Raw genomic sequence first — 13,825 nt, forward strand, 5'->3', positions numbered from 1 at the left:
CTATAGCTCGACTCCTGAGCTTGCAAGGAACACGAAAGTAACCTCCAAAACCTCGATCCGTGAGTGATGAGGTTGGTTGAGAGGTTGTCCATATAGTTGTATGGAAATGGAAGAAAAATTCGAGAGAGAAGAGAGAAAGAGTCCACGGGTTGGTATAGGTGTGTGTGTGTGTGGTCTAGGTTGCAGCCAACCAAAACAAGGAAAAACTTAGTTCTAATTGGGTCCAATCAATTAGGACTTAACATATTTGGTCCACAACAAAAGTGCATGTCACACAACACCATTTAACGTCCAAGGGTATAAAAGTCATTTCACGTTATTGAAAATATATTTCGGACGGGCTGTCACATGCTACCAACATTATTCCTAGATATTATCTCATAATTAATGCTTTTAGGATAATTTTTCCTCATCCATCCTATGTTTGACTCACTTTGGCTGATGAGAAGCTACCACATGTAGGGGTGATCTACACCTAGGCCAGCCACCTCCCTATAAATACCTTATCTCCACCAATTTTTGGTAAGTTTCACTACGCAATTAAGATGGGAAATTTGGAAAAATAACCAAAATTTTGACTTTTATAGAATTATAGCCACCTTTTAAAGTTTATAATAATTATAACCAAAAGTTATATAAAAGTCTTAATATACGTTTAATGATTAAAAACTTCTAATCCTTTCTTCAATACCAATTGTTTTAATTGTTTCTCAATGAATCAAAATCTGTTTTTTTTTTTTTTTTTTTTTTGAATTTGTTTTATTTTCTGGGTTTTTGACGTTTCCTGGTTTTTTGTTGTTGGAGCATCAATAAATCAGGAACTGAACCAGCAAACATCTCTTTAATCTTCCCTGAAAGATCCTTTTGTAATATGATTCATATGCGATTACTAGTATTGCATTCGAAATGTAGTTTTCCGTGTAATCCACGGTTTTTGTTGGTTTTCATTGAAATTGAAGTCTGTTTTTACTTACGGGGCAGAACAAAAAATAGATAAGGTGTATGCTCAGATCACTTTGCATCCAGACGCAGATGTGAGAAACATGTTTTATTTTTTTCCTTACTAATTATTTTGTTTCATCTTCCTCTGTTTGGTTGCTTAGAGGAAGGATAAAAGAATATGAAGTCACTACTGTTAAAGTCTTTCAAATCAGTGAGGATATTATCTGAAAATCAGTAAGGAAATTTCATATTTCTTTGTACTCATCTTCTTTCGGTTGGTATTACATCAAAGTGAATTTACAAGTCCCGATCCATATAAACCGGAAGCTCCAAAGCAGACGGTTCACTGGTTTTTGCTAGATTTTGACAGCCTTTGATACAAGCACCCATGGAGAGTTCTTAGTCCTTCGAAAGCATGCCACCGAGTGCTTACCTCCGTTGGCATTTACTCTCGTTTTCATACATGGTCAGTCAACGATATCTTTTCATATTTTCATGTGTACTTGTATTTTTATTTTTTTAGGACATGAACCAAACAACTCCAACTCAGTGAGTGAATTGCCAAAACATTTGCTATTTGGTTTTTTTTATTTTTTTAAGGAGTGCAATTAGAGATGGGCAAAATACCAATAGGTTTGGGTAACCGCGGTTACCCATCTATTTAAAATTCACGGTTGCGGTTATGGATAACCGTTTAGACGAACAAACGGTTATGGGTATAACTGTTTATCTATGAAATTTAAATGGGCGGTTATGAGTATTGCCTGCGATTATAACGGCTATCCATATACCCATTTAATTTAATTAATATATGTAAAATTAAAACAAAAATTAAAAATCCTAAATTTTCAATCTCTCCGCCCTGTCTCTTGCTCATCTCTCCCTCCTCATTGCCCTCTCTCATCTACACCGCTCATCTCTCTCTCTCTCCTTACCGCTCATCTCTCTCTCATAACTCAATTGATTTAGTACTCCGCTTTTGTCTGCTTTTTTCTTTTTTTCCTGATAACTGAGGACTTGAAACTACTCTTGATGCAGCTCAAGACTTGCCTTAGACTCTGGTTCAGGTTCCCGATCTGAATCAGTTGCAAAATTGTGTGGATCGGATGAGGCATGTTGGTGACTTGCTCAATGTTACCATAAGCAAGTATGGGGATTTACACATTCAGATTTCAACAACACTCATCACACTCAGTGCAGAGTTTCAGAAGCTGTTGGTCATAGGTGAGCAAGCTGATGCCATCTGAAGATCGAAATCTGACTGCTCAGACTCGGTCGGCAAGGGCTATTTTAAGGGGTGATGCTCAATCTATTATTTCAATATCGTTCGTAAATTATTATTTCAATTGTTAGAATTGTATGAAGACATAAATGATTAAAATAGAAAAATACATGTTAATATGTACCTATAACGGTGTTTAATTGTCAGAAAACAAAAATTAAGACAAATTTTTCTTTTGTAATTTTCAAGTTGTTAAAAAAAGACATGTAGACGGGTGAAAAATGGATAAATAGGTAAAAAAATGATAAATGAGTTCAAAAATGGATAAACGGGTAAATGGTTATGGTTAAGTGGATACACGGTTATGGGTATGGTTAGCCATAAATAAACGGTTATGAATATGGATATAACCATTTATGCAATTACCCAATTCGTAAACGGTTATGTGAGTATGAACATAAACGGTTATGGGTAAATAACCATGGTTACCCACCCGCCATAACCGTTGCCCATCCCTATGTGCAATCCACATGCACATCCCGTTTTACTTTTTACACACCTCTTGTTAATTTTTATTTTTTGATTTTCTTCAATTCATCTGATCTGACAGCCGAAAATTAAAAAGATGTGTGAGAAGTAAAAAAGGATGTGATATCTTGTTTTAAAGGTATTTTAATACTTTTACATCAACTTTTGGTTATAATTATCATAAACTTAAAATAGTGGCTATAATTCTGCATAATTCCAAATTTTGATTATTTTTCTAAATTTTCCAATTAAGATCTAAACAATCACTCATTTCAAATAAACTAACTTAGCCAATCCCCCAAACTTCGTGGGCGCGTTGCTGCCATGGTCTTGTGGTGCTCCAAGTAGAAATCCACTATTTACCGTTCCGATTCTGATCTTCTTAGAAAAGCATGTTTCGGTTTTTCTAGTATACAAGTGGTTCGCAACGCCTCAATCCGCATAAACAAAGATTATGCGATCAATTGCAATTTCAAATCCAATCTAATGCCATCCAATCCTTCTGAATCATCAAATCCAATCTAATGTCATCCATTCCTTCTGAATCATCATTGCATAATTTTAGGATATTGGTTGAAGGTTCAATGATGTTTGACGACATCATTTAGATTAACGATGTTGCCTTTCCGGGATGTGTGATGATATCTTGAGGATGGGTTACAAAGAACGTAGGTGTTTTTTTGGTCGTATCGTGAAGGTGGTTGCGTTGGCGAACTAGGTTGTAAGACAAGAAGGAGTTTTTATTTTGTTTTTAATGCAGATAAATTTTTTTTACAAATTAAATGTTGTGTCACTAATAAAAAATAAGCACGTTAATTAATTGAGTAATAATCTAATAATCAATAAACACTTCATTTAGTTTAATAAACATTAACAGTATCAATGTTCTTTTAGTGAAAAGACACGTGCCAAAAAATAAGATAAAAGAAATGAGGAGGGGAACATGCGTTCGGAAACAGCAGACCCGCAAAGGCTTAAAGCCCAATAGCCCTTATTCGAGGTTTTTTTTTATGTGGAATGCGTGCCTCAAAAAGCTCAAAAGTTAGAAAATTGTTGGGTGGGGGGTAATCAAAACCCAAACGCCTTTATTTAACTTTTTCTTAATGATGATTATGCGTGGTTCTTCAATATTCCTGGTGACTGATTTATAAAAGTGAATCATTTATATTATTAAATTACATTGTAAATCAAATATAGTAGATAGATAGAGATTCGTAATGCTTTACCTTATTCGGCTATTTATTTTTACACAAATCAATGACTAAACAATCTCATTTCCTTAAGTTTTTGCACAGATAACCTTTACAAGTGATTAATAATATGAACAACTTTAATCATTAACATAAAATTTCGTGAATTGTTTAACATGAGATAGACAATGAATCCTCATGTCAAATACCAGTTACATCCATAACTTGGTACGATTTGCAAGTAGGTAATATTTTATCATACACTTCTAGAGTTGGTCAATATTCAATGAACTCAACCTCCTAGACGCACGCTTTTATGTATCCAAAGTCATAACCACAACTTCTTTTTTTTTTTTTTTTTATTATTTATTATTATTAAGGGAGGCAATTGTCAAAAGACTCTCCACCCACGTGGAGTTGCACTTCCCCATGAAAGACCTAGAAAATTTGGTAGCGGGTGGAGAATTAATTGTGGAAGTGCAACTCCACGTGGGTGGAGAGTCCTTTGAGAATCACTTTGGAGGTGAGTCATTTTAGCATTTCTCTCGAAACTATTACAATAATTTAGGGGGTTTTTATCACAAATGATCCCTGAAATTGGCCTTCACCATCAAGATGGTTCTTGAAATTGAAAATCAATTAATGTAGTCCCTGAAAATAGGTGTCTCAAATCACTGTGGTTCTTCCGTCACAATTCTGTTAAAATTTTCGTTAAGTGCTGATGTGACTCATAAATGAGCCCACAAGATTTACGGGTTTTTATCACAAATAGTCCCTGAAATTGAAAATCAATGAATGTTGTCTTTGAAAATAGTTGTCGCAAATCAATATAATCCTTCGGCCACAATTTTGCGATTTTTTTTTTGTTATGTGCTGATGTGGGTTTAATAATTAATCTAAAAAGTTGTCTAAATACCTTCTTGCGCAATGAAATTTTTTTTTCTTATAGTAGGACTTACTCCGAAGAGAAATCCCTTCCATAAATTTTCAAAGCACAAGGCTTAACCAAGGTCTAAGAGGGGGATTGGAAATAGTTTTCAACCAACAATAGACACATTTTGGTTATAACCACATTATCTCAAGGCAGACCTCACCGTTTTTTGAGTCACTAGACCACCAAGGAAGTGTTGAACAAGCTCTCCAAGATTAAGGTTGTGAGGATGTTGATTGCCTAAATGTTAACGGTGATATCTCAGAAGTCGTTGCGAATTAGCCAAGTCATCACCAAAGGTGATCTCGATCCAGGTTTAATTTGGTAAAGGGTGTTGAAGTCTATAAAGGTGGGTGTATTGAGATTTTTTTATTTTTTTATTTTTTATTTTTTTAAAGAGAATAGACAGTGAAGGAGGCAAAGGAATGTGGACTATGATTGGAGGTGATTGTAGGATCGGGTTTTTGGGTTGACAACTTTTTATTAACTATTAAATTATTAAACCTAATTGTAATTTTATTTTTAATTTAATTAGACTTGTGTGATCTATTTATGTGTCACATTAACACATAACAAAATTTTTGACAAAATTGTGATGGAATGTCTACATTGATTTGGGAAACTTGATTGCGGGACTACATTGATCGATTTTCAATTTTGGGGATCATTTTGATGTCACGGGTCAATTTCAAGGATCATTTGTGAGAAAAAAGGATTTATGGGACCCATTTATGTGCTACATCAGCACTTAATGAAATTTTTAACAGAATTGTAATGGAAGGACCACATTGATTTGTGACACCTATTTTCAGGGACTACATTAATTGATTTTCAATTTCAATAACCATTTTGATAGTGAGTGTTAATTTCAGGGATAATTTGTGATAAAAACCCTAATTTAGGAGAAGTATGGAGTTTCAAACATGGGATGCTTGGGTAAAAACTCGTCACCGTATCCACTAGGATACTGGTTCACATGTAAATCAACACACGTTTGAGTCTAAGATTTAGTACTTAATACGACATAAACCGACATTGATTTGCGAATTATTTTGTATTTAGTAAGGTTGTCCCTAGTATTTTTGCCTTCTTTTTTAGGCAAAACGTGGTGAAACCTGAATAATTTGGATATGGTTTTATTGTCAGGTTGGCTAGAGCCTGTGGAAGCTACATAAAGCAATATGAGTTTTGATTTGTAGAGTTATATATTTTGGACTTAATATGTTGTAATTTCACTTACACTAATCTTCTTGTTTCGCATGCGTGGTGATTTGACCAAGCATGGAAGGGAGGGAGGCTGGTGCTACTTTGGAGATGGCAGATGTTTCTTTATCAAAGGGGAGGAGCTGCATCTGCATGTAATTCAATAAAATTTGTGTATCTTGAAGCTTCTGTTTTGGTTTATCTGGGATGCCAAATTTTAGATGAAAAATTGCGTCAGCTGAGGGTAAAAGTGTGTATTTTTAATCTCTAAGCCAAGGAGAAGCGTGTTATTCCACCCATTACTGCAGAGGTGGCTGGTACTCCTGCTTCAAAACTATTGGCGAACGAGAAAGGAGACCAAAAATAAAAACTATTCGCTAACCTAGTGGCTAGTGCAGTTATGCGGTTACATGATAAACACGTCCAGGACTTTCATTGTCGCTCTCTTCTTCCACGTCGATCATATCATTTTCCATTGATCAGAAAATTGGGAGAAATCGTCTCAGAGCTTTGCAGGCCGACAATAAAGGTTTCGATGCCCGTTCTCTGTCTGTTAACCTAGGCTACAACAGCACAACCGCTGTTTGTTATGTTTTATGCCGAAAACTAATGTACTCACTTTTTTAATATTAGTTTTTTGATGTGGAATTTGGTTTTTTGTTTTCTTCTGTTTTTTGCTTTGACATGAGATTATTTATTTTGAAAGGTGAAGTTTGGGGGGTTTCTTTCAGATATCTTAATCATGGTGGCGCCAAAGTAAACACTTTTGAATTTGACTAAACGCTCATTTGAAAATATTTTTAAAATAACCTAAAACATTTTTGGAGAAAATATTGAGTTCGTAAAGCATTTAAAGTATTTCATAGTCAGGAAATACTTCAAGTTAGTTATTTATTCATAATTTACTTGCATTTTACTAAGGATTGGTTCAAAAAATATATTCACTGAAAACGCTTTCAGTTAATTTAAAAGCACTTCCAAACAAGTCCTAAATCATTATTTAAATAAAAAAAAATGACTAAATGCTAATAGCTCAAATAAAACTATTCTATAATAAATCCACTGGGACAAATCAAGTCGATTTTCATGAACAAAATTAACTGAACATGGAGGATTATCAAAGTAAAACTGTCTAAACCTAAATCAATGACGAAACGAGAAATAATCAGGGAATGAGACAAAATTTATAACAGTAAAACTTGTTTTATTACGAACTCTTCAGCTTACTTTTCAAAAACCAAATAAAAATGCCAACTTGTCTTTGTATAGCTAAAAATTATGTGTGAACAAAAATTGGGGGTTTTGAGTTAATTTCCAGGTTTGAAGCTATTAATAATCATACAAGTCGTCATCAATATTATTGTCGTGGTTTTCCGGATTCTCCCCCATCGTACCAGATCTAAAAGAAGACGTTACCCTAGAAAGTAATTCACTATTTCTCTATTCAACTTTGGTTAATATGATCGATACCTTACAAAAATGGAATCAATATTTTTTCAGGCCGTATTGCCATAAATTGCTGATTTTCAAATGGGATACTACAAATATGCTTTGGGAGGGTTTACTAAGAACCCTATATTAACAGAGTTTTTGGAAGCTTCACACTAATCCAATAGTTCTATGGCAAGAGTTTCACTGTACATCAAATTTTCGTTCGGCAGTGTACAGTAATGTGTCTGAAACTTAACATGCAGTAAAATATGCTGTAGTGGCGTTTCTGTCATTGCTCAGAGTTGCATCTAGCTTGTAAAGTAGAACTACTCCTTGTTCGATGCATATTTTGGAGGTGCAACTCCTTGTTTTCTTGAAAAATTATGATCGGACCAAACCTTCTCGTTAGGCAAACGAATTATTACATTATGTTGTGTGGATAAATACATGAAATGCCCTGTAATGAGTTGTAAACGCGAATTTTCTGTGGCAAATCACATAGAACACATGTACAAACTAATATTTGTATTAATGATAGTTTAGCGTTACAATATCTTATTACAAATTTGATCTTCATGATGCAAAGTGTTTGTGTAGGAAATGTTGATCTGAGACTCGTGATGACTTGATATTGGATGAACAGATGCCGCAAGGTTTTGGCTTGTGGCGATAGAAGAACTGACATGTATAATTGTGCTTGATGATTCTTCATGGGTGTGACGAAGAACGCACAGAGCTTTTTGAGTCTTCTAAGTGTTCAAGATTGTTTAAGGCTTGAGAGTTTGAGCGTTTGGGCATGAGAATGAATTTTTGACCCCTTTCTTTATCTTGGAGCCACGTATTTATAGGCTCTCCGAGTCTTACCTACGACTTTGGCCTTGATTGTGGACTTGATTAATTGATGAAAGAGTAAAGACTTAATTTGTGACTTGGATCGTGATTTGACTCCATCTATTAATATTTGATTTAATCAAATAAAAATCATATATCAATCTTCCCCAATTTGGTATTTTCTTTTGTTTTAAATTTAAATTTATTAATTTGGTTAATTAAATTAAAATCAAATAATTTCTTAATTATTTTCCGCCAAGTATTGACACGTATCCCTCATGATGACTCGTCAGATTTTGATGAGTCACATGCTAGGTGTATGATTTGTGAGACACACATGACACATGCCACATAAGTCTTGGCATGTCGAAACTTTAATGTGTTGATGAATATTTATTTCACCGAAATTTCATATGTCTACAAATTTCCTTATAAATTGCAATGAACTATAGACTCGATTTCAAGTTGGAAGCATGATGCCAACTCTCAAGAGGTTTGTGTAAGGTAAATTATGAGAATGCGGAAAGAATCAAAGAGAAAAAAAATACACATAACGGAAATTATGAAATGTGTAAAGAAATTAAAGAAAGAAGGTAAATTAAAAAGTATCTCATTTCATCGTGACCGTTTGCTCTCAACAAATATAAAACTTGCATGAAGCTGAGATGCCAAGTCAGCAGGATATCAGATCAATCTCACTATTAGATCAACATTACATCTTTTGATTGGATTGCCCTACAAGTCTAACCGCATGACGGTCCAAGCAAAAATTTCCTCGGTGGTACGAAGACATTGGCATAAAAGAGGGTGCATTCATGAATAAATGTTACGCAAAAACCGGTGCAATAAACTCAGATTCAAACAATAAAACAGCATTATCTTCAAATTCTTTGGTGCAAAGATTACACCTTATTGTATGTCATCCCAAAGCCAAGAGGATATAAAGGGTCTGCAGCATGCATAGGCAGTTGTTCAACCCTTTTAAACCATGTCACCGGGAGTCTACCCTCGAAGTCAAAATCTCCAAAGATTGCATCTACAATTCCCTCTCCTTCAGTACCAGGGAGCCAAGCAGCAACAAGAGCATCCATCTTTTCCAAGAGCCAGGGCTCTAAAACTAGGGGTCTTCCAGAAATTAGAATCGCCAAGACGGGAATTCTGTCAGCAATCGAGCTTATGACATCAGTTCCATTGAACGGGATCACAAGCTCTGAACTATAACCCCTGTCTTCTGCATACGGAGCTTCACCAACGACCACAATCGCAAAAGAGATATCTTGACGTGCTAGGGTGTCTGCTGACGAATATTTCTCGTAAATTATTTCTGTATCATCTCCAACTGCCATCTTAATAGCTTCCAAGATGGTTGTCCCTAAACATGTACATGTGCTAATAAATTAGGGTAATAAAGGCAATGAGGGGATGTAACAATGTTGATTTACAATCTATCAATTTAAGGCCAAGATTATACTATCCGTTAAAAGTAGTAATAGCCAGAATTCTTCAAGCGCAAGAAAACACAACTTCTATGTAGCCTGTAGTAATGGTTGAAACCTTTGAACAATTCTGGGTTCGAAACTTGAGAATTTAAACTTTTTAAAAAGCGAAATCCTAGACTTTTAAGTCACACTGATCACAGTTAGTCTCTCAATTATAAAAATAAAAATAAATAAATGGATATGGCGACATGATTCCATACCGATTGTTATCTGGCCGCTGCTACCATATTTTGTAGCCGTCCATCCTCCACATTGATTTCCAAGATCATCGGCATGAGTTCCAGCAACAAGTATTCTTTTAGCATTTCTGTCTAATGGAAGAAAAGGTTTCATTGGGTCCTTTCCATTCTTCAATAGAACCAATGACCTGCGAACTGCTTCACGTGCTAGATCTCTGTGCAGCTGCACACAAGAATCTTTGAAGCAAAACTAATTCACTAGTACTAACTTGATTCGAACTAGTTTTGTCAGATGTTTACTGATCATGCACTTTCAAATGATAACAAGCGAAGCATGTGAATTTTCAACAAGGAGAATGTAAGACGTGCTGAGCCCAGAAGATTACCTTGCAACCAACTGCGTCCTGTAAAGATTTATCAGCAAAGGGATGTTCGAAAACACCAGCAACAAACTTCACTCTCAGTATTCTTGCAACAGCATCATCTATCCTAGACATTGGTACCTCCCTGGATTCCACAAGATATATTAATTCCTCGATGAATTTTTCATATCTGAAAGGCACCATGACCTGCACACATACCTTCCCAATCAGACAATGTAAAGATCAAGGAAAGTGAAAAATTGTTTAGGCTTATAAGCTTGGAGTGTTTATACCATGTCTATTCCTGCATTAATGGCTAAGGAAATGCATAAACGATAGTCTGAACCTTCAGGTTCGCAAAGTTGGTCAATTCCTTCCCAGTCAGAAATCAAAATTCCCTGCAGCAACAGTAGACGTCAATGTTTACATTTAATAACGGTCCCATTAAACTTTGAGACGAAAGAGAACTAGTCAAAACAAGACTAAATATTGTTGAGTATGGGTAGGTCTTCAGTGTTTAGCCTACCTTGCCAACAACAAACTATGCAGATCATATGGTTACCCACCTTAAAACCTATCTTATCTTTCAAGATTTCTGTAAGGAGAAAACGGTGACCATGTACTCTATCTCCATTCCAGCTGTTATAGGAAGCCATAATAGTACAAACTCCTTGAGAAATACAGTCCAGATAAGGTTTCATATGAATCCTCTCTAAATCGTCATAAGATAATACAGCATTCCCCTCATTTACACCTTTGTCTGTGCCCCCTTCTCCAACAAAATGCTTGGCAGATGCAATAGTGTTGTTGCTGAAATATAAAACGAATTAGGAAAAAGTTAATAATGTTTAAGATTATGGTAGGCATAAGAGTGAGTGTCAGAGTGAAGAAATGAACCTCAAACATGTCAATGTTTTTTCCTTATTCTTTGGAACAAAGATGATTTAAAACGTACAAGTGTGTAACTTATCAAACTCAGACAAAACGCTAAATGTTTCATGAAAAAGAAGCATGAATAAAAAACTATTGACTGATATAAATCCTCTCTACCTTCCCGCCATAAAAGGGTAGCCCTTCGGATGTCCTTGGGGAGGTTGCCCCTGCAAGCCTGAAACAATAGACGTCATCTTGCTTACAATTTCAGTATCTTCACTGTAACTCTCGTAGCATCTTCCCCATCTCGGATCCTTGCATACCTGTCAAAACTCTCGGAATCCGTTCAACTGAATTTCTTCATAAAGCCATCAAATTCATGCCTCATTATTTGGTATAATATATCTTAGGGTTTTTAGCCAAAATGGTCCCTGAGATTTGCATAACTTCTCACTTTGGTCCTTGAGATTTGAAATAGATAGAATTGGTCCTGAGTTTGTCCACAATTAATCATTTTGGTTATTCCGCTAAAAATTTCCATAAAATAAGAATAAAATGACAAAAATACCCTCGATTTTGCTCAAATCATTTTGGCCTATTGTTTATTAAATTGAGGGTAATTTTGTCATTTTGATCCTTATTTAACATAATTTTTCACCAAGGACCAAAATGATTGATGGTGGACAATCTTAGAGACCACTTATATTGATTTCAAATCTCAGGAACCAAAGTGAGAAGTTATGCAAATTTCAATAACCATTTTGCCTAAAAAACCTATATCTTAAAATGCTCAATTTCAAAATTCATATATATTTGAAAATTAAAATCCAACTTCTAAGAACCAAATGGAGCCTGAGTAAGTACTTTTTTTTTTTTTTTTCTTTTAACAAAGCCTGAGTAAGAACTTATCTGTTGCAAATTGACACTAAGTTCACAATTTGATAAACCACATCCTAAATAGAAAAACAGATAAACGTAATTAGTACATAATCCATAATGACTTACAGCCACACAGGGAGCGAAAGTATAGTGAAAACCACAAGCCCTGGTTTCAAGAGCAGTTGCCACACCAATCCTTCGTGCCAAATCTGCATCTCTATAACACAATTCAAAAGTTAAACGAGAGGAAATTGATGGAGGAGGAAGACTACCAAAGACTCATCTCTTTTCGTTTTGTTTCACCAAAAAATGATTCTGAGTCTACAATTCAGTAATTTAAATCAAACTATAATCACTACAAAGAAAATATTTTCTTAAAAAGAAAAGGAAGAGATTGATAACTTTAATTTGTTTACTTTAAGTACGGAATTCACATTTTCATGAGTACAAATTCAATTAATTTTGACACATCCTTTTAGTGAAAAATATTTTGTGGGTATGATAATCCGTTTGTTACAATAAACTCGGGTTATAACATGAGGGGATCAGTAGCACCACGTAAAAATTTAAAACAAAAACGAATGACATAGTAAGTACCTGGTGGCGCCAAGACCAACGTTGTGAGGGAATATAGTAGCACCATAACAATTACCGTTGCCATGAACCGCATCAGTCCCATATATGAGGGGAATCCCAAGCCGCGACGTTAGCGCAGACCTCTGAAGCCCATCCACCATATCCGCCCACTCTGACGGCAAAGCCTTTTCACAGGGCACGTTGCCCAGACCACTGAATATACTCCCTGCCAACGCCATAACGTAAAAGTCCTCCATCAATTACTACATGAAAAAAAATCGAAAGAAACAGAGGGAGAGAGAGAGAGAGATACCTATGGAGTGGTCTCTAATGGCAGCTGGAGTGGCGACCTGGCGCTCAATTTGGGTCATCTGGCCAACCTTTTCTTTCAAAGTCATACGAGATAGGAGTTGTTTGACACGAGCTTCAATGTGTTCTTCTGTTACTTTCCCCATATTCAACAGCTTAGGTAGCAGACCTTCGACTTAGATGCAGGTGGGCAGTTCAAAGCTGAAAGATAGCTATACTAAACTAGTTCGATGTTCTACATATGCTAGGTGCTCGTACTTCATTGAGCTTCGGTGTTGGTATTCCCAGACCAGCTTACCCGTTGTATCCCTTTGGCTTATGAAATATATCGTTGCTTTCACAAAAGACTCTGAAATTTTAATACTACTGGGGAATCTTTAAAAGGCTCAAAAGTCAAGGTGGCAGTTCTGCTGTCTCCGAATGCATGTCCCCATTCGTGTCTTCTATCTAATTTTCCACACGTATTCTTATATTTAACAAAGCACTGACACTGTTAAGTCTTATTAAATTATTTTACAGCACATTTTTTCAAATGTTAAATTTGACAGATTAAATTCATATGTCAATTCACATAAGATTGATATATCGGTTGGTGCTTATTCCTACTTTGAAATTTGATTACCTGGCATTCTACTTAAGGTTTGACATCCTCTTTGGAGATGGTTCAAGGAATCCTCATCACAATCATCAAGGATGCTACCAACATCATTCCAAGATATTATCTCATAATTAATATCTTTGGGATTATCCTTTCCTTGTTCATCCTACGGAGCACTCACCTTGGTTAATGGGAAACTGCCATGTGTACGGCAAAACTCTACACCCAGCTTCCTATATATACATCATATCTATCAATTTATGGTAAGTTTT

At 35.5% G+C, this 13,825-nt stretch overlaps 2 protein-coding genes across 3 annotated transcripts in view; one reads left to right on the forward strand and one right to left on the reverse strand.

The window, feature by feature from the left end:
- The window catches only part of LOC137748211 (kinase C substrate, heavy chain-like protein), a 34,152-nt gene extending 26,239 nt beyond the window's left edge, over positions 1-7,913 (forward strand). For both annotated transcript variants that reach the window (XM_068488324.2, XM_088683185.1), the window contains one exon: positions 7,726-7,913. The gene's annotated coding sequence lies outside the window, so the exon portion shown is untranslated. The remainder of the gene's footprint in view (positions 1-7,725) is intronic.
- Positions 7,914-8,841: 928 nt separating this feature from the next.
- On the reverse strand, positions 8,842-13,306 carry LOC137748507 (uncharacterized). Its single transcript, XM_068488668.2, has 9 exons — positions 12,960-13,306; positions 12,668-12,872; positions 12,197-12,287; positions 11,369-11,514; positions 10,885-11,128; positions 10,612-10,716; positions 10,343-10,525; positions 9,978-10,179; positions 8,842-9,650 (listed from the first exon to the last, which is right to left on the reverse strand). Exons 1-9 carry the CDS (start codon positions 13,099-13,101, stop codon positions 9,181-9,183), a joined length of 1,788 nt encoding a protein of 595 aa, XP_068344769.2. The 5' UTR covers positions 13,102-13,306; the 3' UTR covers positions 8,842-9,180.
- Positions 13,307-13,825: the final 519 nt, after the last annotated feature.

The sequence above is a fragment of the Pyrus communis genome, chromosome 2 (genome assembly GCF_041283825.1).
Source record: "Pyrus communis isolate YQ-2024b chromosome 2, ASM4128382v1, whole genome shotgun sequence".
Classification (NCBI taxonomy): Eukaryota; Viridiplantae; Streptophyta; class Magnoliopsida; order Rosales; family Rosaceae; genus Pyrus; species Pyrus communis.